The sequence below is a fragment of the Ursus maritimus genome, unplaced genomic scaffold (assembly GCF_017311325.1).
Source record: "Ursus maritimus isolate PB19 unplaced genomic scaffold, ASM1731132v1 scaffold_32, whole genome shotgun sequence".
Classification (NCBI taxonomy): Eukaryota; Metazoa; Chordata; class Mammalia; order Carnivora; family Ursidae; genus Ursus; species Ursus maritimus.
Genome location: NW_024425786.1, coordinates 25,372,535 through 25,395,482, shown reverse-complemented (window position 1 = coordinate 25,395,482; position 22,948 = coordinate 25,372,535). Strand labels below are relative to the sequence as shown.

At 47.3% G+C, this 22,948-nt stretch overlaps 2 protein-coding genes across 2 annotated transcripts in view; one reads left to right on the top strand and one right to left on the bottom strand.

Annotated features, from left to right (window-relative positions):
* CSMD2 (CUB and Sushi multiple domains 2) overlaps positions 1-22,948 on the top strand; it is a 567,391-nt gene that overhangs the window by 241,700 nt on the left and 302,743 nt on the right. The window lies entirely within an intron of this gene.
* HMGB4 (high mobility group box 4) lies at positions 16,247-16,822 on the bottom strand. The gene has a single exon (XM_008694428.1). The coding sequence runs from the start codon at positions 16,820-16,822 to the stop codon at positions 16,247-16,249; it is 576 nt and encodes a 191-aa protein (XP_008692650.1).

Sequence of the window (22,948 nt, the reverse complement as noted above, 5' to 3'; positions counted from 1 at the left end):
CTAATGACTCTGTTTTGGAGAGTCAAGAAAGTATTCACAGAGAAGAGGCCATTTGATTGGGTTCTTAAAGAATGAATAAGAGTTTGTCAGGTAGGCAAAGGATAATAGACATCCCACATGATTCTGGAACAAGCTTTCAGCTGACAAACTCTTGGACTTATTTCCATCATAACCTTTATCTCACTGCATAGTGTGTTGCATGGGGCAATTGTCTGTCCCCTACCAGACAGTCGGTCCTTGAGGGCAAAAAAAAATGTGCCTTGCTTTCCTTACAATGTGCAGCATGGTGCCTGACAGATGCTGGGCATCAAAAATGTATTTTTGTCCTGGGGCATGAAGGCATGAAAGTACCAATCCAGGAACTACCTTTCTCCTTGTCTCAGTGCAAGTGGGGAAAAAATCATATTCTTATTGCCTCTTATCACTGGTTTCAATATCAGGCTCAGAGATGCTGAAAATACTCTATAAATTGTCTGCTGATTTGAACCAAATTGAAGAAGTTGCTCACCTGGCAGACATTAAGAGGATCTTCTATAACATTTGGACTTCATTTGAGTATAAAAATTCCACCACTATGAGCTTTGCTTCCCCCTTTAAACAACATGCCACAGTTTCAGAATGATGCCTTTGAAATAAATCCTGTTTGAGTAATGTTTCTCTTGGACTCATAAAATCTTTATGGCAATCTTTTTTCATCTCGTAGACTATGAGAAGGAAGAGAAAGCCAGAACCACTGAGCTTGAAGTGGGGAATGCAGTATTTTCTCATATGTGGGTCACACGTTTAATGTAAATAGTTTTTAAATGCAAATTCAATACTGACTACACATTAGCTTAAAACTCCCAGCTCTGTCCAAAGTGCTGAATCTGTGAGTGCTCTCTGATTAAAAAGTAGGTGGTATGGAAATGATGTATCCTTTCAGATAGAAGGTTTGAATGTATTAAAACATCTAGTAATAGCCATACTAGGGATAGCAATACAAATGCCAACAGAAATAAAACAAGATGAACAGCTTAGTGTCCCCACTGCAGGAGACAGGGAGGGAGGGAAGGAGTAAAGGAGGGAAGGAGAGAGAGGGTGGAGGGGGGGAAACGGTAAGCTGATAGAACTGCGCTCTTAACCCAGTTGTGCAAAGGAGCACTGAATTGGGAGTCATGCATTAATTCAACACAATATTTCTGAGTGGCTAGTATACATTAGGCATCTTACTAGGACATTAAATGAGATAAATCATAATCTTTGGTCTCTACAAAATCACAGTCAGCGTTTACTCAACCACTGACCAGCTGTTGACCTTGGGCAACTTACTTAAACCTTTCAAGCCTCAGATTTCTCCTTTAAAAAATTGGGGTAATAGGATCTCACGAGATTACTGTGCAAATTAACTAAGGTGACACCACTTACAAAGCACTTTGCACAGAATTTAACATGTTGTAAGCTCTCAGTGAACATTACATGTTAGGATCATGTGTGGTACGTTATGGTAAGTTCTTTATACCCATTATCTTTTATGCTGTCATTTACTCTGGACCAGTCACTTGGGTTAGGTTTTAACATCCCCTTTACATAGATTAGGAAAGTGAGGCTCAAAAGAATGGAGTTCGTTAACTTGCCCAAGTTCATATAGTTGGTCAGTCATGTGGACAGAATTCAGGGTCAGCACTTTTTACTCTAAAGCCAATGCTTGTAATTATGGTGATGCTGGCTAGAGCAGGACTTGAAAACAGACTGACTGTCCCTGTCACCAACCAAAGAAATAAGGCCAATTCCACCCTTATCTGGGCTGGCACTTTTGGAAAGTCCAATTCTCAGAGACTGGGGTTGGCACACAACCCAGGTGCCGATGTGCAGTTTAGGTTAGGGACACTTGCAGGTTGACAAAGATGAGGAGGATAAATCCCAACCCGCAGGAGAATAAGGCCAAACCCCAGCCATCCAGAAAGAGTTTCACCAGTCTCTCAGCCCACAAGGGAGACTGGAGCAGACCAGTCAGGCAGATGGGCCACACTTAGGTAGGGTCGTTAACTACAAAGGCTGTGGGGGCTCCAGGGGCTAAATCCCACAGGGCACATTGAATTTGGGGGGGGGGCAATAGACTATTTCCAGAATCCATTTGACAAGAGAAGAAGGGGCTCATGATGAATTGCCTGCTGGGGACCCACTGGCACCCGGACAGGGCAATTTAAACCCAAATGTGTGACTGACCAAAGGCTGGGCAAGAGCTGGCACCACAGAAGTCACCGTCTCACATACTCCATTTGGAACCTCCAGCAGAGAGAAATCTATGACTGTTCTGGTCTGTGTCCCGTGGAGCAGGGGTGATGAATTAGTGACAGCGCATTGCTACCTCCATGGTAAGAATGTTCTTTTCCTTTTAATCCAAGAGCTTATGATCCAGACCTAGAGACTCCACGTACATATATATTCTCTTCGCTTTCCTCCCTGTGGGAAACATAAGGCTACAAAGCACAATACCCCCCCTCCTCACCCCTCCCAAAGCTGTTCAGTAAACAACGGGAGCTTTGGACTTCTTTGATTGAAACCGAAAAGGTCACATCTCAGTAGTGTCTTTGAATCTTGCTTGTCCCATTTGTGACAATCCTGGGCTGTCGTGGGGCCTCCCTAAGGTGCCCTTCCAGCTCTAACCTTCCATAGGTGTCTTTTAAACGCACAGAGTCATCAGCCGTCAAGCAGGTAAATGGATCAATGTGGGCTGTTCATCGAATTGTGCTCCCAGGGCCTCTGTGTCTGCTGCCTTCTGCCCCTGCTGCTGCTGTCAGATCAATGGGGGAACCAGAGAGCTGTGCTGTGTCCTAACAGCGTCTCCTTTACAGGGACTTTTCTCAGTCCTTCTCCTTCAAGCTGGGAGGTCAGGGGCAGCCGTGCCCCACACCTCAGCAACCTGGGGAGGCCCATGTTGGCTTCTGATCAAGGTCAGCAGGGCGTCTCCGGAATGGACTGCATGCTGGTCTCCCACTCACCTGTGGTGCTGTCTGGTCTGTCCTGGTGAGACGGGAAGTGAAGGTGCTCCCATTGTGTGCACATGGAACCCATGGGGCCTGGGCTCATCTTCCACTCAAGCTAAGGGAAGGCATGTAGTGACAAAGAAAGCAAAGCAGGAATTTCCCGTTATTTCCGACACCTCTCCTTCCTGCAGTAACAGCCCCATGCGATGGCTCCTGGCTCAGGAATTCAGAGGGTTTATTGAACAAATGCACAGGACAGAGAGTGCCAAAGAACAGCTCTCTTGGGTACTATGTGGTCTCTTCCCCTCTCCGCACGTGTTAATCAGTACACACAGTCCCAAACAGTCCCTCCAAATGCTGGGTCAGACTGACTTCCAGTTTTCTGTATCTCTTAATTCAAATTATCAAGAGAAAGGATCTGATTTGTTCACCTGGCTGGTGGAGTGTCAACGCCTCATCCAGTCAGCTGACGCTAAGAAGAGGCACACTCAGCTGGGACAAGCATAGCCGCCGGAGCCCACCCCTCCAGTAGTGGTGGCAGGGGGCGGGTGAGGGGCAGGGCAGCCTTGAGAAGAGGGCATGGGCCGGGCACCAAACCCATGGCTTCCATGGCTTCCGCAGTAGTCTAACCTTTCCACCTTCTCTTGGGTCTCCCTCAAAAAGAAATGAAGACAATTTTTCCTTTCATCCACCTCCTTGAGCTAAACACAACAAAGCAAAGGACCTGGTGCTCCATGAAGAGAACTTGAGGGCAATTTCAGGGTGTCCCCGCCACTACAATGTTGTCTGGCTGGCTTTCACAGTCTGCAAAGGGAAGCTCTGTAAATACCGGGGATTACTGTGATGATTACGAATCCTCGAAGAAGCTAAATTTCCCAAGTTCTCAGAGTTGTAATGCTTTGGGATTTAGAGATATAATTAAGAACAGATGAGCCTCCAAAAGGCGGATGACCATGATCGGGGGTTGCAGGGAAGAGCAGAGAGGATGTTGGTGGGAGTTCCAGGACTCCGTCTCCCCCACATGGTGGCAGAACACAGCTTGGGGACGGAGCAGGGGGTCAAGTGGCCCAAGGACCTTGGTCACTGGAGTCAGGAGTCTCTGTCTCCCTGGCTCCCAGAAGTGGGGACACAACCTATAAACCCGCTCAAGAGGTTAGAACCAGGCAGTGTGGAGTCAGCCTTAGACCGACCATGGTGCTGTGGCAACAGGCGTCTGCTGTTCTGGGACCCAGGGAGACCGCCACATCTGGCCCATTTCCTCTTGGGCAGCCATTTGCCTTCTGCCCACACATCAGTCATGCCACAAGAGGGTTTCTGCTGCAGCATCGGGCCGTTCCCCAAACCCCTTTAGTTTTTATTCATATCCCAGTGTTTCCCTCTGCCTTCAGTCTTCACTACAAGGCACGGAAATACCAAAAGGCAATGCTAGGTTTTGTTTGATCTCTCGACCACAGTGAACTGAATCTATTGCATCTGTGACACCAAGATTGTTTTGACCTTCTAGAAAGTAATGAGCGCTTTTGGAACCAGAGCCAAGGAAGCAGCTTAGACCCGTCCACAAGCAGAAGTCTGGGACCTGGGGAGTTCCGGGGCATTAAATTGCCATCAGAATTTGACTGGAGTCTTGAAACCCTTGCAGCCGGGGAAGGGAAGGAGGAGTGAGCCAACAGTTATCATGGGAGGCGGTGGAATGAGGATGTTAGAGCCGGAATGCCTGAGTTCTACTACTTGATTGCCGTGTGACCTCGGTTAGGTTGCCTAACCTCTCTGTATTCCATCTTCCCACTTGCAAACCATAGTCTATCACAGAATCTGCGTCATGGGCTTGCTGTATTGAAGGAGTCAACACACGTGCAGGACTTAGGACAGTGTCTGGCATGCAGCGCATATGCAAAGTGGTCTGTCTTCTTCCCAGGGATTGCCTAGATACTCTATTCTGTGTATTTTCATTTTAGACTCACAATGGCCCTTGGGAAACAGATTTTTATATTCCCAACAGGCGGAAGAAATGGAATCTCTGATGTTCAATAAATTGCCTAGGACCACCTACCCAGTTAGTGGCAGGGATAGATTTCTAAAATGGAGATCTCTGACTCTAGACCTGTGTTCTTTCTATTCTCTGTTGTGGCCAGTCCCCATCACAGTCTGCCTTGCTTCCCATAATCATACCCCTTCCCCCCAGTTTCGTCTCCCAAGTCCCTTGGCACCCACCCAAGTTAGTTTCACTGATGGAACCACAGCACCACTTCCTGGCTATGACAACTCTCTGAGCCTCAGTTTCTCCATTTCTCTAAGTTGCTACAATCACGGGGTCTGCTGAAGAGGGGAGCAACAGCCCCTGAGGGCCAGAAACTGACCTGGCACCGCTTTGCTGGGAGCTGGCCTGACACCCACGCCAGACCTTGGTGTTGTCCTGTTATACATAAATGTCAGCATCAGACAGGCCGCTTCATGACCGTGATGGATTAAGTTAAAAACAAGACCGCTTTGTAATCACATCTGAACTCCAACACAAGCAAGAACATTACCAAAACAGGAAAATGACCAAACATTCCCCTCCCTCTGCAACTTGGCTAACGTGCGTGACAGCTGCTGCTTTACCAGTTGCAACTTTAGTCTTGCTTCATTCCTCCTGCCTTCTAGATAAAATTTATGAAGTACCCAATCATAGAAATACACCTACTTCTTGACAACGTCTAATCCAGAGCAAAGCTCCACTTCCTTGAGCCCTCGCCAAATCGCCCAACACAAGCCCGAATCCTGCAGTAGATTCTTCCCAACACCCTCTTACTGAGAGCCCCATAGCTCCCAGTGTTGTGCACTCTCGCTCACTGCCACAAGCCAATAATACAAACTTTGTTTAACTACAGGTGGATTCCTGGTGGTCGTTGGCTGTGGCTTGGTGGGTGGGGTAGGCGTCCACACTGCTTCTGGAATTAAATATGATGATTCCTGAAGAGCACTTAGAAACAGGGCCTGGTACGTAGAAGGTACCCGATACATGCTAGTTAGTAGCGTGGTGTTTATGGCCCAAACTGCCCCTCTTTGGACAAAGCTGGTGCACACCCATTAACTCTCAGTAACCAGCCCCCTTCTTTTCAAAAGTACATGCAGATACCCTCTCGGGTTTGCCTTGGGCCTTGAGCATGCCTCATTTGCACTTGACAGAGCTCCCCTCCATGCTGCAGACCGAGAGCCTGTGAATACTTTTACCACCCATGACTTTCAGGACTGCCATCTGCCCACTGGGAGGACATCATCTCAGAGTGTTTCAGCAGCAAGATGGGTGGAAGGGAGCCCAGGCCGGCCGTGCAATGGCAATCACGCTTAGCAGTCCTCTTTCTGCTTCCTGGCAGAGGAGACCCTCTACAGATGGAAGTTCCCTCTCCCGCTCGCCAGAGGAGTCTGGCCAGAGTCTTCCACACAAATGTACTCACAGCTGCATCTGCAAGGGGCAGCCCCAGGGCTGGCAGAGCTCCTCCATGCCCACTGCTGCTAATTGCAGATAATGCATTAAAAATACAGAGCCACATCTGTTCATTTCAACATGAGTATCGAGGAATTTACGTGGTTTATAATGACAGGGTGTGAGGGGTAGGAAAATGCTGCTTCTGCCTGCAGGCCAGAGGCACAGCTGTGAGCAGAGAGCTGGAGGTGTGGTTTCTGGTGCCCAGTAAATCCTCTGGATGCCAGCCAAGTCCTTTCTTGGAGGTGCCAAGAGATAGATCCAGGTATTTCTCTGGAAATACAAAATTCTGTAACCAGTCAAGCACAGAGTTTGTGTCTTGGTGCTCAGGAGGCCTTCTGGGCCAACTCTGCCCTTTGCAGAGTCCCTGCGAGGAGGGGACCGACCCCCGCCAACCACAGGATAAGAGGAGCAACGTACCTGTCATGATTCCAGCGAGCAGGCACTGAGCACCCAGCCTAGAGTCTCAGTTCCCTGCCTGCAAAACAGGGGTGTTTAAAGTTCTTGCCTCATTGGGTTTATTATCAAATAAAATAATTACATCTAAATCGCCTCAAACAGCACCAGCATGGCATAGGAATGCAGTAAATGTTTACATTATCATTTGAATGCATGTCAGGTGTTGTGTTAGATTTTAAGGGTGCCAGGATGAATAAGGCAAGGTCCCTGCCCTTCTCCACATGTCCAAGAGACAAACAGGTGATACAATGTGATCTGCAAAGGGATGATGATGTGTTATGGGAGCACAGAGGAGGGTGGAAGAGTCAAAGAGGACTTCCTGGAGGAAGCCTGACCTGACTTTCCTCTGAAGGTAGAAGTTTACCAGATCTAAAAGGTAAGGAGGAGGATCCCAGCCTGGAATAGCATGTGCAAAGGCCCTGAGGAGAACGTGAGGGTATCATGTTTCTGGGGGAAATAACGTGTAGCAGGGCCTTTGGGTGGGAATATTAAGCATCTATTGCTGTGTAACAAGTTGCCCCAGAACTTATGGCTTTAAGCAGTGCTTATTGTCTTGCATGTTCTGTGTGCTAGGAATCTGAGTGTGGCTTAGCTGGGTCCTCTGGCTCAGGGTTTCTCACAAAGCTGCAATCAAGGTATCTACCAAGGGTGCAGTCCTCTCAAAGCTCAGTTGGGAAAGAAGGTGTGTTCTAAGCTTGTTGAAGGATTAAGGGCACCAGTGCTGTTGATCAGAGACCACCTCAGTGCCTTTCCATAGGGTGGCTTTCAACATCGCTGCTTACTTCATTAGAGCAAGTCTGAGAGGGAGAGAATAAGACCAGGAGGCCCAGTCCTTTACAACCTCATTTCAAAAGGGACAGCCTACCACTTTTGCTGTATCCTGCTCGCTAAAACCAAGTCACTGGGCCCAGCCCACACAAAGGGGAGGGGATTGATCAAGGGCACAAATGCCAGGAGATGAAGATCATGGAGTCATTTCTGACGCTGCCTTATTACAGGCTGCCCACTGGTCCCCAGTGACTCCTTCCCCTTCCACATGCAAAATGCAGTTGATGCAGTTGCCCCTTCCTCAGGTCCCCCAAAGTCTCATCCCATGATAGCATAAGCTGAGAGTCCAGAATATTATCATCTAAATCAGGTTCAGGTATGGACAAGGCTCCTGGGTGTAGTTCCTCAAAGGTGGGTTCTAGAAGACTGTTACTCTGGAACTGTTGTTTTACAAAACCAGAGAGAGAAACATTGCCTGCCCCCACATACCCAACACACAGTGGTGGGACAGGCATAGGGTCATGCTTAAAGACATTCCTACTCAAAAAGAGGGGGAAATGTGAGGCATAAAGGAGTCCCTGGTCCATAACTATTCTGAAATCCAGCCAGGAAAATACAGGAACCTTCTTGATTACTTTCAAAATCTGGGAATCATTTCCCATGGCTTGCAGCTCCACATTCTGAGTTCTTGGTTCTTCCCTCTGAGTCATTCTTCTCTTTTTCATGGAAGAAAGCATATGTTGAGAATTTGGGGAGTCCAGTGACCTCTTTTTATTTCGTACTGTCTCTGTCCTTTTCAGTCCAAGGTAACAGTGTTTCTTCTAATGATAGTTTTCTTAAGACCTTTGGGGGTCTTCTCTAAATCGGAAACTCACTTGTTACACAGAAGCCACGTGCACAGATTTCTTTGGACTAAACCCCTCTTTACCTTGGGCATCTGCTAAGATGAACAAGGGACAATGCTCTGATGCTTCCCAGAGGCCCTGCTGTTTGATCTAGAGGGCCTGAGAAACCCACCCTAATTTCTTTAAAGGGCCTTGTGTGACGGACACTATGCTCTTTTTTTAAATTTAAATTCAATTAGTCAACATATAGTACATCATTATTTTCAGATTCATCAGTTGCATATAACACCCTGTGCTCATCACATCACATGCCCTCCTTAATACCCATCACCCAGTTACCTCATCCCCCTACCCACCTCCCCTCCAGCAACCCTCAGTTTGTTTCCTAGAGTTAAGAGCCTCTCATGGTTTGTCTCCCTCTCTGATTTCTTCCCGTTCAGTTTTCCCTCCCTTCCCTTATGATCTTGGATGCTAATTCTTATATTCCACATATGATTGAAATCATACAATAATTGTCTTTCTCTGATTGACTTATTTCACTCAGCATAATACCCTCTAGCTCCATCCACGTCGTTGCAAATGGTAAGATTTCATTTTTGATGGCTGCATAATATTCCATTGTGTATAGATACACATCTTCTTTATCCATTCATCTTTCGATGGATATCTGGGCTTTTTCCACAGTTTGGCTATTGTGGACATTGCTGCTATAAACACTGGGGTGCAGGTGCCCCTTCGGATCACAGTGTTTGTATCCTTTGAGTAAATACCTAGTAGTGCAATTGCTGGGTTGACACTGTGCTCTTTTGATCTTCCTGAGCTCTCACCCAAAGGCGGGACAGTCACACCCTCACTTTATCTCCAGACCGCCTTTCCCTGACAGTGCAGGAAAGCCATTTCTTGATTTTTAGTATCCTTTGCTGTCTTAGGACTCTGAGAATTTTCAAAACTATCAGGTCCTGGCTCCTTTTTAACAATCTTTCCCTCAATTTATCTCCCTTTCTCACTTATGCAGCAAGAAGAAACCAGAGAGTGCCTTCAACACTTTGCTTGGACATGTCCTTAGCTGGATCACTGAGTTGAGTAGGCACGTGTTCTGCTTTCCACATAACTGCGGACAACAGTGTCACTAAGCTTTCTGCCACTACGTCACAAGGATCCCCTCCCTCCACTTTCCAGTAACATGTCCTCACTGCCTTTTGAGCCTTCACTGGCAGCATCCTCAAAGTTCAGGTTTTTCTTTTTTTTTTTTTTTTAAGATTTTATTTATTTATTCGACAGAGATAGAGACAGCCAGTGAGAGAGGGAACACAAGCAGGGGGAGTGGGAGAGGAAGAAGCAGGCTCATAGCGCAGAAGCCTGTTGTGGGGCTCGATCCCAGAACGCCGGGATCATGCCCTGAGCCGAAGGCAGACGCGTAACCGCTGTGCCACCCAGGCGCCCCCAAAGTTCAGGTTTTTCTAACAAGCTTCACAAAATATTTCCAGCTTCCCCCCATGGTCTGATTCCAAAGCCATCTTACATTTTAGATATTTTTCATGATACTATGCCTCTTTTGATACCATAATCTATATTGTTCTCTCTTTTGATTTGTAACAAATTACCCCGAACCATAGTAGCATGAAACAACAGCATTGACTAGCCTAGTTTCTGGGAGTCAGGAATCAGGTGGCTGATCTCCGTCTGTCACAAGGCTGCAGTAAAGGTGTGCACAGGAGCCCGGGAGTGGTCCAGCTCTGAGCTTCTTCGTGGCTGTGGGCAGGGTTCCTTCCTGGCAGGCAAGCCACCCTCAGTTTCTTGCCACATGAGCCTCTCCACAGGACAACTTTCAACATGTCCGTTTGCTTTGAGCAAGCGAGAGAGACAGACAGAGATCGTCTTTTGTAGCCTAGTCACTAGTAAAGAAGTGACATCTTATCAGTTTCACCCTATTCCGCTCATTAGAAGTAAGTCACTAGGTCCAGCCCACACATAAAGGGAGGAATTATACAAGACTGTGAATATCAGGAGGTGGGGATCACTGGGAGCTACTTGAGAAGCTGAGTGTGGGCGACAGTGCAGAGGCAGCAGTGGCTTGATTATGCTACGTCAGACTCCCATAGGCAATGGGCAACCACTGAAACACTTTACTGTTGAAGGGGAAGTCTTACAACATCAATCAGGCAGCCAGAGCAGAGAAGGGATTGGAAAGGGAGCAGTGGGTAGTGAGAGCTAGTGCATGGAAACTTATAAGGGGATGGGCCACTCGAGAATGTTCATGGCATCCCACCAACCCAGAAGTCTAGACCAGCCTGGAGCATCACATGGCCCCATCTGGGCCCCTGGCTAAGCTTCCTCCTGCTTCAACTGCCCTTTTGTTTGTTGTTCTCACCTCTTTTAAACCATCCTTTAGAGACCAGGGCAGGCACCCTCATTCATAGGGTACTTCCTACACACCAGACTTCATTTACAATGATACGTCATTTATTCTCCAGCACACCTGTAGGGCAAGTATAATTTGGGAGAGTGTGATTAGAGGTACATGACAGGACAAGGGAGCATCATTGCCTTGGTGATATCACCCTAAGGACCATGCCCTATCCATGGACCTGATCCTTGAGCTTAACAGCCCAGAAATTGGATCTTGTGGTCCTCAAACAATTGATTTAGTGGAAGGTAAAATCAATTATAAGATCCCAACACAGTGGGACGCCTGGGTGGCTCAGTTGGTTGGGCATCTGCCTTTGGCTCAGGTCATGATCCCAAAATCCTGGAATTGAGCCCTGCATCAGGCTCCCTGCTCAGCTAGGAGTCTGCTTCTCCCTCTCCCTCTGCCTCCACCTCCCTGTTCATGCTCTGTCTCTTTCTCTCTCTTTCAAATAAATACATAAATAAAACATATATTTAAAAAAGATCCCAACACAGTTGTGTGTTCCAGATGGTAACCAATTGTTTTGCAACTGGTATCAACTTCTCTGTTGGGATTTAAGGCAAACCCAATAAATAAATATGCTTATTCTTGTCAGGTTTGGAATCAGTGGCGGGTGCAGGAGAAAGACAGATGAGGATCAACCTGTTGCCTCTATTACCAATGAACTAATTGAAGCTCAGACCTGAACACGTTCTGCAGCCAAGTTTTTTTGGGGGAGGGGGGAGAAGGGTATGGTTAGCGCCTCTTCTCAAACCCACTAGGCAGATAAGTCTTGCTTCTTATTACTCTTCCAAGTGAATGCCCGGGTTGCAAGAGGGAGAAGCATTCCTCTGTGGGCCTTCGACTGGTAGCATCAGTGTCACCTGGGAACTTTTAGAAATGCAAATTCTAGGTCCAACTCCCCCCAAAATTGAATCAAATTCTAGGAGTGGGGCCTAGCAATCTGTGTGCTAACAAGCCCTGAGGCGAGCCTAATGCAGGCTCAAGGTTGAGAACCACTGGTTGAGTGGAAGCTGTTCCACATGCACATATGAGACCTGGGAAGAAATGTCCTTATGGCATATTCTGCCACCCATGCCTACCCTTCTCCCCATCCCTGGGGAAAATGAATCACAGGGGTAGAAGTTTTAGACTTTCCATGTTTGATTTTTAGCTTACAGCTGCTCCAACGAGTACCAAGTAGAGGGTCCTGATTATTTCCCCTCCAAAAAAGAAAAATGTCATGGGTTTGGTATTTGTTAGCCTTGTCTCTTGCTCTTGCAGACCTTGGAGGGGCTCTCATCCCCTCGTTGGCACTGAATGGTTTCTGAAGATGCTAAAATGACCAATAACCAGAAGTCAAAATGAAAGCACATGGCTCTCCCTGCAGAAAACTCTGTGGCTCCCCATTGCACTTAGATTTCAAAATAAACTCCTTTCCAAGGTCTGTCCCACTCCAACTGCCTCTCACACCTTGTCAGTCTGGCCTCCCTACTCTCCCTCTAATATGCCGAGCTCACTTCTGCCTCAGGACCTTTGCACTAGCTGTCCTGCTATTTGAAGAACTCTTTCTTCAGACCTTGGCATGCCTGGTTCCTTCTTGTCCTTTAAATCTGAACCCAGATGTCATCTTTGACCACTGATTTAAAGTGCCCTCAACCCCACTTGTCATTGTTTATCTCATTACCCTTGTTTATTTTCTTCAGAGCACTTGACACTATCAAAAAATGATCTGGTGTGTTTATTTGTTGACTTATTATCCGTCTCCCCCTCCCTGGAATGTAAGAGATCAAGGACCTTGCTGTATTCCTAGCACCAGAACAGTTCCTGGTATATTGCAGGCATAAGATTTACATAAATATTTGTTGAATAAATGAATAAATGAATGAATAAGTGAACATAGGAAAAGCTTTGGGAGAGAAGGATCAGGGTGCAGTGATTCATTCATTGAGACAGTGATGGGCCCAAAGACTCTGCCTTCCTCTTCCCAAGGACAGGGCCACAGAGCCCAGCTGAGTGGGTCTGGAATGCTGGCACCACACCAGCCTCCCTGCCTGCTTCTCCTCTAGCCCACTGCCTTAGGCCTGGCTCCCCCTTCTCCTCCTCCTCTTTCCCTCCCTCTGCCTCACTGTCATTCCATTACAGTCGTTAGAAACCTGCAGATTCACACCCTCCTGTCGACTTTTTCATAAAGGAATGTTAATGGAGTTCTTCTTCAGCAGGGGCGATGCAGACTGTTGTCAAAACTCTGACTTGGCCACCCACATTCGTGTAATTAATCAAACAGGAAATCAGAAAGGGGCAGCATGAGGGCTGGGCCTAGCTGTGTGGTGGCCGTCTTCCCAGAGAGGAGTGTGGTACAACACACAGCTGCTGCCCACCAAGAGCCCGTAGGTCAGGCTGGAAGCAAGACAACCCAACTGGAACCACTACAGAGGAGTACAAGCCAGGATCCAATCTGCCCTGAGGGGGAGGGGCTCCTCCACCTTCAAGAGGGTACAAAAGAAAGGAAATTAAACAGATAAAGTAGAATCTGGAGGGAGAAATAAGGTTAAAGACAGTGTCTTCTAAAATTAGAAGGAAGCTGGCATTGATGGAGTACTGTATTGATTATCTATTGCCATGAGGCAAATTACCATACACTTACTGGCTTAAAACAACACACATTCACTATCTCACACATTCATTGTCTCTCAGTTTCTGTGGATCAGGAATCCCGTATCAGCTTAGCTTCGCTGTGAGGCCTCATAAGGTTGCAGTCCAGGTGTCAACCAGGACAGGGTTCTCATCTGGAGGCTCAACTGTGGAAGGACTCACTTTCCTGCTTATGTGGTTGCTGCAACACTCAGTTCCTTGTGGTTGTAGGACCGGGAGCTTTAGTGTTTTGTTTTGGGTTTTTTTGCGGCTGTTGGTCTGAGGCCCCCCTCAGCTCCTAGAGACTGACCATAGTTCCTTGCCACGTGAGTTTCCCCAGCTTGGCCACTTCATCAAGTCAGCAAAGTCTCTAGAGCAAATCAGGTAGCAAGATGGAGTTTTATAGATCATTACATAATCACAGAGGTCACAGTTCATGTCTTTTGCTTCATTCTATGGGTCAGTCACAGGTTCTGCCCATGTTTAAGAAGGGATGGGACATGGGTATGGACACTAGCAGGGGTGGATCATGAGACAGCCACCCTAGAGGCTGCCCACCACAGTACATAATAGGTGTGAAGAACTGTGCCAAATGCTCTTGCATGTATTATATCATTTATTCACTAAAACAACCTGTAAAGTAAGCATTATCCCCATTGCACAGGGGAGGACTCAGAGGAGAGAACTTGCCCAAGTTCCTGCAGACATTAAGATCAGAACCACCTGTTTCACAGCACTAAGCCAACCTGTGCAAGCTTAGAGGGCTGAAGGATTTGCATCTTTACGATGAGGAGTAAGGGCCTGAGGAAGGCAGGGGAATTGGGTTGCAAGTGCATTCTAGCTTCTTGTGAGATTTGAGACCAGGAGAAAGGGATGGGTGTGGATTACATGTTGAGAAAGAAGAAAACTGAGAGTACTTATGTTTGATGATCTCTGTTTTCTCAATGAAACAGAAAATGAGGGCGTCTCCTGAGAGAGTGGGGGTTGGGATGGAGGGGAAGCAGAGCCAAGTTGGAACAACAGCTGTAGGGAACGGGGAATGGGAAAAAGGAGTCTTGCCAGCACCAGTACAAGGCTGCCAAGTAGGATAAAGCTGCTTCCTCCCTGAAGACTTCAAAGGTCTCCTTGGTAGGGAGTACCCATTCCCACCCCCTGGCACTCTGTGTAGCCTTCACTTTCATCGTGCTTTGTCGTGCTATAGTTTATGCCCACATCCGTCTCATCAGAAGGAAAGTTCTTACAGGGCAGGAACCTGACAGCAGTCTATGCGGGGCCTCCCGATAACCAACACAGGATCTGGCACACGTGAGTCTTCCATAAATGGCCTGACTCCAGACCTTGAACTTCTGAATCACTCCACTGTATCACCTTCTATTCCCTAAAGGCTCTCCAGTTCTATAAGACTTTTCAAAGTATGTATTTTTACTTTTGTTTTGAGAGTAAAAGTTCGAATAGCAGTAGAGGATGAAGTCTAAGTCCATCCTGGAATAGGAGTGGAGATGGAATTAGGGAAGTCTGTTGCATGCATAACGCGGTGACAAAAAGGCAGTTTTACATTTTGGCCCAGTCTTTTTGATGTTGAGAAGTCAGGAGCCATTTCAAAATATTCCATACCAACCTATATTGATTGATAAGAAGCATTGCTCATGGTGTGTTATTGCCTGAACAATACAGCACCGACACAGAACAATCCCATTTGTGTCAAATTACCACTTTTGACTCATTTTAAGTGGCAGAACCCTAATTCAAACTGCCTTAGACAAAAAAAATGAAACATCGTGGGCTCATCTCCAGTGAAAAGTCCAAGACTATACTCTGATGCCAAAAGGACTAACATTTTGGTCCAAGAACGAGGCAAATGGCTTGCAGCAGCCTCAGGACAGCGCTCTCCCCTAGGACCCCATGCACAAGTTCTGTGGTCCACTCTGATTGGACCACCCTGGGTCACATGCCTGTAACTGAACCAATCAGTGTGACCAGGGGACTTCAGAGGCGGGTGCTGTGAGCAAGAGGAGAAGGAATGGATGCCCGATGGTCATAAAGGCAGTAACTGTCCACTCCATGTGTTCTATGCTTCTAACCACAGACAAATGATTGGGTGGATACCCACCAAAATCATGACAGGTTTTCTCCAGGTCATAGGACTTGGGCAGAGTCAGATGCCCGTGTTTATAAAATCCGCCCTGCATTCCATTCCCACCAGAGGAGGGACCACCCTGGGGGCTCCTCCTGGCCCGCTGATGATACCTAAGGCTCAGTGGAGGAGCAGTTCTGGAATTACTGAAGAAACCAAGACCCCAAAGCCCACCTCAACTCCAGTTTCCCAGCCTCTGCTGGGGCCTCAATTGGGAGCCTGACCTGAACTCCAGGCCTTCTGGCCCTGCTGGTGAGGATGATGGCAGGACTGGCATTCATGCACCTGACCCTGAGGAGGGTCTTCTGCCCGAAATAAGCACTTGCAACCAGGATGCCCCTACCTCCATGACTTCCACTTTACACCTGGAGACTCCCATCCCACCTGCCCAAGCCAAGCCCTGTAGCTACTGACCTCACACACCGCCTTTGCCCTTCTCTCAAAGCCAGCCTTCCCCAGGATCAGCTTCCAAACCCCAATCTCAACCACCACCCCACTCACTTCCTCAAAGCAGCAGCAGCGTGGCCGCACTAACGCCATACAGGAGACCAGCGACAGGCAATACAGTTGAATGGCATTTTATTTCTAATTGGATCCATCAGCTTTGTCCGAGTCAGTTTTCCCTCTGCGCTGGTTCTTAGCTGACCCTTGGAGGCCCTTCCTGGCAATACGCTGTTTACGGTAGATTTCCAATTCCTCTTGGTATTTGGCTCTCAGGAGAGCTGCTCTTTGCTCATACGGTTGCTTTTCAGCATCTGTTGTTGCAGACCACATCTTCCCCGAGGCCTTTGCCACCTGCACTACTGACCAGTTCGGATTCTCCCTCTTCAGCTGGGCATAGTGGTCTTGGCAGAAGAGCAGGAAGGATGATGGGGGGCGTCTGGGCGCCTGGGGGTCCCGCTTTCTCCGCTTTTTCTTCTTGCCAACGTAATTCATCATCTCTTCCTGGTACCGGGCTTTGTCGAGCTTGGCCAGAGCTTCATATTTGGCCTTTTCGTGCTTTGAGATGGACCTCCATTTTTCCGAACACTTTCTAGAGAACTCTTTAAAGCCAAGGTAGGTATTTGGCTGCTGCTCCTTGAACTTGTTCCTGTAATTCAGCAAAAAGTGGATGTAAGAAGAGACATTCACCTTGGGCCTCAGCTGGATCTCTTTTCCCATGTTCATAAGGTCATTTTTTTTTCTGGATTCAGTAATTTGGACAGCAGAGACTTCTGTCTCCACACTCCAGGAGCAATCTAGAAGGTGCTCTGCTTGCGGTGAATTTTTCCCTCTGCAAGAGCTCCGGTCTGTCATCAGCCTTTTCAGTGGTGGTGGCATTATTGAGTCAGAAGAGGGGACTGTGACATCATTCACCAGCCTGTGGCATTTGCATATGGCTACTCTTTATTGGTTGGCTACTTGAGGGTCCATTTCTGCTTCTCATGTGAGATGATGGTTCATCCAGAGGAGGCTTGGGAGCAGGTCTTCCCCTGGAATATTTCTCCTTGCCTTCCTGGAGGCAATGGGCTTTGCTCAACTATGGGAGCTTTCAGTCCTTCGGATGTAGTAATGAGCCATGGGGCCTGCCTTCCTCACCGTAAGATTGTCAAGATGCCACATGATGCCTTCCAAAGTCAGGATGGAAATAATGAACGCGAGGAGGTGGATGGCTCTAGAGCTGTCATGATAAAATGTGAAGTCTTTCTGTTTGCCTTGAATGGTGGCAGCTCATGCCGTTCAAAGAGTTTAGTAGTAACTCTAAAAATAATCAGGTATGACAGCCGTGACTCGGTTCCTGTCAGGACAAAGTTGTCTAATTTAAAACCTGAGCACTTGGGCTATATACATCCGAACTCTTCATTTCTCTGAAGAAACTAGGGTGGGGTGGGCAGAGGGAGGAGAACCTTGAGGGGTTTTACTCATTACACTTGAGTCCATGAAACTGGGGTCAAATCCTTGGCTATCAGGAGGCCTCCCCGCTCTCATCTCTGGGGTCCCTGGCTCTCGGGGTTAGAATACAGAGCTCTAATGGCTACGCTCAAACTAGTTGGCTTCTGACTTTTTGTGAAAGCCGTTGACAATGTTCTACCAGTCTTCCAACTGAAGGTTAAAGAAAAGACGATAAAAGTGTCATCTTGTGACCTTTGGACACTTTGAGGTCCTTGCTTGTATGGCACCGGGGTTAACACAACTGGTGGTTGATGATACTACCAAATATATAGGACTAGAAAATGGAGCCTTGTTAACAGAAAAATGAGGGTAGAATAGCCTAACAGGTGGGAGTCTGAATTTTGACTGATTTGCTTGACTCAAGCCTGTGCTTCTTGCTGCCCCCCCAGAACTTGTGCCTTGGGGGCCAATGGCTCCAGCGTGCAGCTTCAGCAACTGAGCCTCGCAGGGAAACTTGCCTGAGACTAGAGCACGTTTCCAGGGCTCCCAGTCCACTCCCAAGCCTCCCAGACTGCCTTCAACTTCCATCTGCTGTAAAGGAAAGATGGAAATCGATGGAGTCCCCAGTCCTGAGTTTGAGCCCCGGCTCTGCCACAAGGTGGCTGGGCTATTGATGCTAGCCCCTTCCTTCCTGTAAGTCCCTGATTTCATATCTGTAAAATGGGTGCTTTGGACTGGCCAGGAAAGACCCTCCAGATAACACGCTGTAGTTTTGTGGCTGTATTTAGAGGCCTATACGATCTCAGATGCCAGCGGAGGAAGTCTGGGCTAGTGGTGGGTGCAGTGGGGTCAGGCCAGTGGGAACAAATTATTCTGAGCACATTTCTCAGCATGGTTAGTGTTCATCACTCTGGTTCTTTCTCCCAAGGGCCAGGGGTTGGCTCACCTGGTTGTTGAATTTGAGCTGGGCTGCCAAGGTCAATAGGACATAGCTCTTTTCCGAGATGGAAGGACAGGTTGTGAGGAAGAACTTGGCTAACATCTATAGATAAGAATCAGACTCGGCTCAGTCTCACAAAAGCCTCAGCAGCTCATTTGTGCCTCCGTTCATGACCTTCTACCCTTCTCATGATGAAAAGTTCCAGAAGGATTAATCCTATGATAATCATCTAGAGCCTAGCAGGTCTAGGAAGACAAAGCAGTAAAAGGTAAAAGCTATGGCCACCCTGTGGTGTTTAGGCCACACTCTCGCCTTGGAGGGATGAAGTGAGGAAACAGTCTGGAGAACCTTAGGGAGGGTCAGTACGGCTGGCTTTCTAAGTCAATGCTATGTGCGCTGGTAGCTGAGTCTTTCCAACCTTCTCCACTCTGTTCTATGTGCCCTGGGAAGCCGACCCACACAGACCACATCAGTGGGTCTCACACCCTGTGGCTTCCATTTCAGTTTGGTCACTGTGGTTCCCAACAGTAGATCAGGAAGAGAGGAAGGTGATGTCAGGGCATTTATTCTCCTGGCTTCCTCCTAGAGAGGTCACCTGGAGCTGGCTCTCGGACCCTGGACTCCTTGGCTCCTTGGCTCCTATCAAGTTGTCCTTTCTAAATGACTGACTCCTTCCAGCTTCAGGAATTGCTCCCTCTCCTTGTCCCCTCTTGCCAACGGTGGTAAGAACTATGCTTATACTAGCCTCTGAGGACTCTGCTATCCCTCGTGGCTTTCCTACACCTTGCCCTTCCCTTTGTAAATAACCTCTTTATTAAACACTCCTCAAATTATTCTCATTTGAGTGGCCATCTGGTTCCTGCTGGGACCCTGACCGATGTACCATGTTTCAGCTTTCCACCATGAACAGCCATGGAGGTGGATAAATAAAGCAAGTGTGGGCATCGGTCTGGGATAGAAGGGTATTGAGCTACTCAAGGCCTGAGGACCCAGCAGTCTCCCAGCCTAGAATGTTCTGCAGGGGTAAGCAGGGCAGTAGCAGAACGGGGCCACATGGCCTCCAGAGAGGCATCTAATATCCCTTGTATTATAAGATGACCTCTAGGCAAGGGCATTGGTCTGGAGAGCCAGATAAGAAAGATTTTCAGCTTTGTGGGCCATATGGTTTCTATTGGACATACTCAACTCTACCATTGTAGCTCAGACGTAGCCATAGACAATACATACACGGAGGAGGGTGGTTATGCCTGCAATAAAACTTCAAAAAAACCGGCAGATGCCTGGAGGTCATAAACTGCTGACATTGCAGGCTGGAGCTATGAGTTCAGTGTTTTCTAATTTGTTCATTGCCGTTTACAATAAGAATTACATTTTACATCATGACCCGTTTGTGCACAAGCATACTTCATAATATTTATATAATACTTAATGTGTGCCTGTCTCTGTTCTAAGTGCTTTACTTATATCAATTCCTTTAATATTTATAATAACTCTGTGTGTGTGTGTGTGTGTGTTGTGTTGGGGGTGCTATTTTTTTAAAAAAAGATTTATTTATTTTAGAGAGAGAGGGAGCGAGCATGGGGCGGGGGAGGGTCAGAGGGAGAGAGAGCCTCAAGCAGACAGCGCTGAGCTCAGAGCCTGATGTGAGGCTCAATCTCACATCCCTGAGATCACGACCTAAGCTGAAACTTAGACTCCGATACTCAGCCAGCACCACTAGGTGCCCCTGGGTGGGGGGAGGGGGCGGCTGCTATTTTTATTCCTATTGTAAAGATAAAGGTCTCTAAACAGAGAGTTTACAGTAAAAAAGTTATAACAAATGATACTTACTACGTGTGTGGTGCACTCTTTTCTATGCCATTTCTGTTATGGTCTATTTTGTTATTCAAAGTGCAACCTGCAGACTGAGCTCATGACCCACTGTAACTGTGGGTTACAATCCATGGACTGGTTTGAAAAACACTATCTAGGCAAGCCGAGGGGAAGCGCTCACCTTAGACACTGTGAGATCCTCTTGATTTAGCGATGATAACGGGAAGTGGAAAGAACATGGTTTTGGGAGCCAGGCAGACTTGAATTCAAATTCTAGCTTTGCCGCTTATGCTCTGGGTGTCACTCATTACAACGTTATCAATAAAGAGCAGTGAGGTGGTAATAAAGCCGTGGGGAAGAACTAACTAAAGCGATAGGAGTAACAGACCCGATACCCCCCTACCATGTGAGCTGGACGTCGGGACTCACTTCTAATGAATAGTGTGTGGAAAAGGACAAATTGTCTTTCTAGTGGAGAAAGCTGACAGATACCACCCTAGCCAATAATGGTATTCTTTCCCTAATTCTGTAACCCCTGGTCTAATCATGAGAAAATATTAGACAAACCCAAGGGGTATTCTACAAAACACTTGACTAGTACCCTTCAAAAATGTCAAGGTCTTGAGAAAGCAAGGAAACCCTGAGAAACTGACACAGATTAGAGATCAAGTAGACTCAACATCTCAGTGCTCTGGGAGATGCTGGACCAAGAGAAAAGGCATTAGCGGAAAGACTCAGGAAATCTGAATGAAGTCTTCCATTGGGCTCACAGTACCGAACCAATGTTGACTTCTGGATACAAGTACCATGGTCATGTAAGACTCTAATGTTAGAGGAAGCTGGGTGATGGGTCTATAGGGAATTTCTGTACTATCTTTGCAACTTGCAACTCTAATCTTATTTCAAACGAAGTTGTTCCAAAATCTCCCACACTGACAGTAATGCGCACCCAGAGTTGACACACCGTGCTCTTGATCTGTCTCCTCCAGAAATCTCGGGGCAGATCTGAACCTCACTTGTAGCAGCACGTGCTCTTGGCATGTCTTCTGTCACAGTGCTCCCCGAATTAGGGACCATGCTGGCACCACCTGAGAAGCTTTCAAAAATCCCAGTCCTCAAGGGTATTACATCAGACTGATGAATCACTGACCTCTACCTTTGAAACCAATAATACATTATATGTTAATTAATTGAATTTAAATTAAAATAATAACAATAATAATAAAAATCCCAGTGCTCAAGACACAAGAAGAAGAGCAAAAGAACCTGGGCTCGGACATCGGATAAATGCTTTGATGCTTCCTCGATTCCCCCCCCCCCGACCCCCTTCCTGTGGGGTGGGAATCTGCCTGCATGTGCCCTCTGAATGGAGTATCTGTGGTAGGGCAGAAAATGGCTCTGCCGGGATGCCCACATCTGAAACCTGGAAGCCCATGACTGTGTTACCTTCCACGGTAAAAGGAACTTTGCAGATGTGATTCTGTTAAGGATTTGAGATGGGAGGGTTACCCTGGGTTACGTGGTGGACCTGATGTAATCACCTGGGTCCCTATAAGAGGAAGGCAGGAGGGTGAAAGTCTGAGATGGGGATATGGTGGCAGACGCAGAGGGTCAGAGTCAGAGATCTGAAGGTGCGGCACGGCCGGCTTTGAAGATGGAGAAAGAGACCACAAGCCAAGAAACGAGGTGGCCACTAGAAGTTGGGCAAGACCAGCAGGCAGGTCCTCCCCTAGAGTTCCAGAGAGTGCAGCCCTACAGACACCTTGATCTTGGCCTGGTGATACCCATTTTGGACTCCTGCCCCTCCCCCCACCCAGAACTGTAAGACAACTGTGTTCTTTCAGGCCACGAAATTGGTAGGGATTTGTTAAAGCAGCAATAGGGAAGGAATACAGTGGCTTTCTCAGCCAGCTGGTGGTCTGTAATGTTTCCTGTGCTATTCTTAACCCCTCCTTATGTTAATAAAGATAAAAAATTTATGCCACCGCTTATTGGATTAGTTGTGGGAGCAAGGAGCGTGATCTACTCAATTTTACACACTCTTCTTCACTCACTTGCTGACTCATTAAGTCACTAATTCACTCGTTTGCTTACCAATTAATTCACTCTTAGATTCTTTCAGTTCATTCACTCACTTATTTGCCACTCGTGTATGCACACACATCTCAATAAATAGCTGAGTTGTGGAGCAATGTGGCTGATTCTTTGACGGCCACTTATAAGCAGCATTTGAAGGATGGATATGTCTTAGGAAAGGAGGTGGTGGTAGAGAGAGGCATCTGAAATTTCCTGGAAGCCAGACTGGTGGAAAAGACAGGGTCACAAGCACTAGGCCTAGGCTCTTTGGCACTAACCTCATGCCAAGAACTATTACTTAATCCCATGTGACCATAATATTTTAATAAGAATGATGACAATGTTTTAAGTATATCGTCTCCAGAAAAGCCTAGAGAGGAAGATAGTTTTGCAGGGCCACATAGCAATGAGTGCCAGAGCCAGGCCTCAGACTCAAGTTGGTTTGACTCTCAAGTCCATGTGTTTTGCCTCTACTGGGAGTCTAGGGACTCCATTGGCTAGGGCCAAGGAGAGGAGGAAGCCAACAAGGAACAAGGCCAAGTATTGCAGGAGGAGGGCAGGTAGAAGGAGAATAAGGTGTCTAAATC

Coding starts and splice junctions, on each gene's coding strand:
- HMGB4 (XM_008694428.1), bottom strand. CDS start 16,822: ATGGGAAAAGAGATCCAGCTGAGGCCCAAGGTGAATGTCTCTTCTTAC.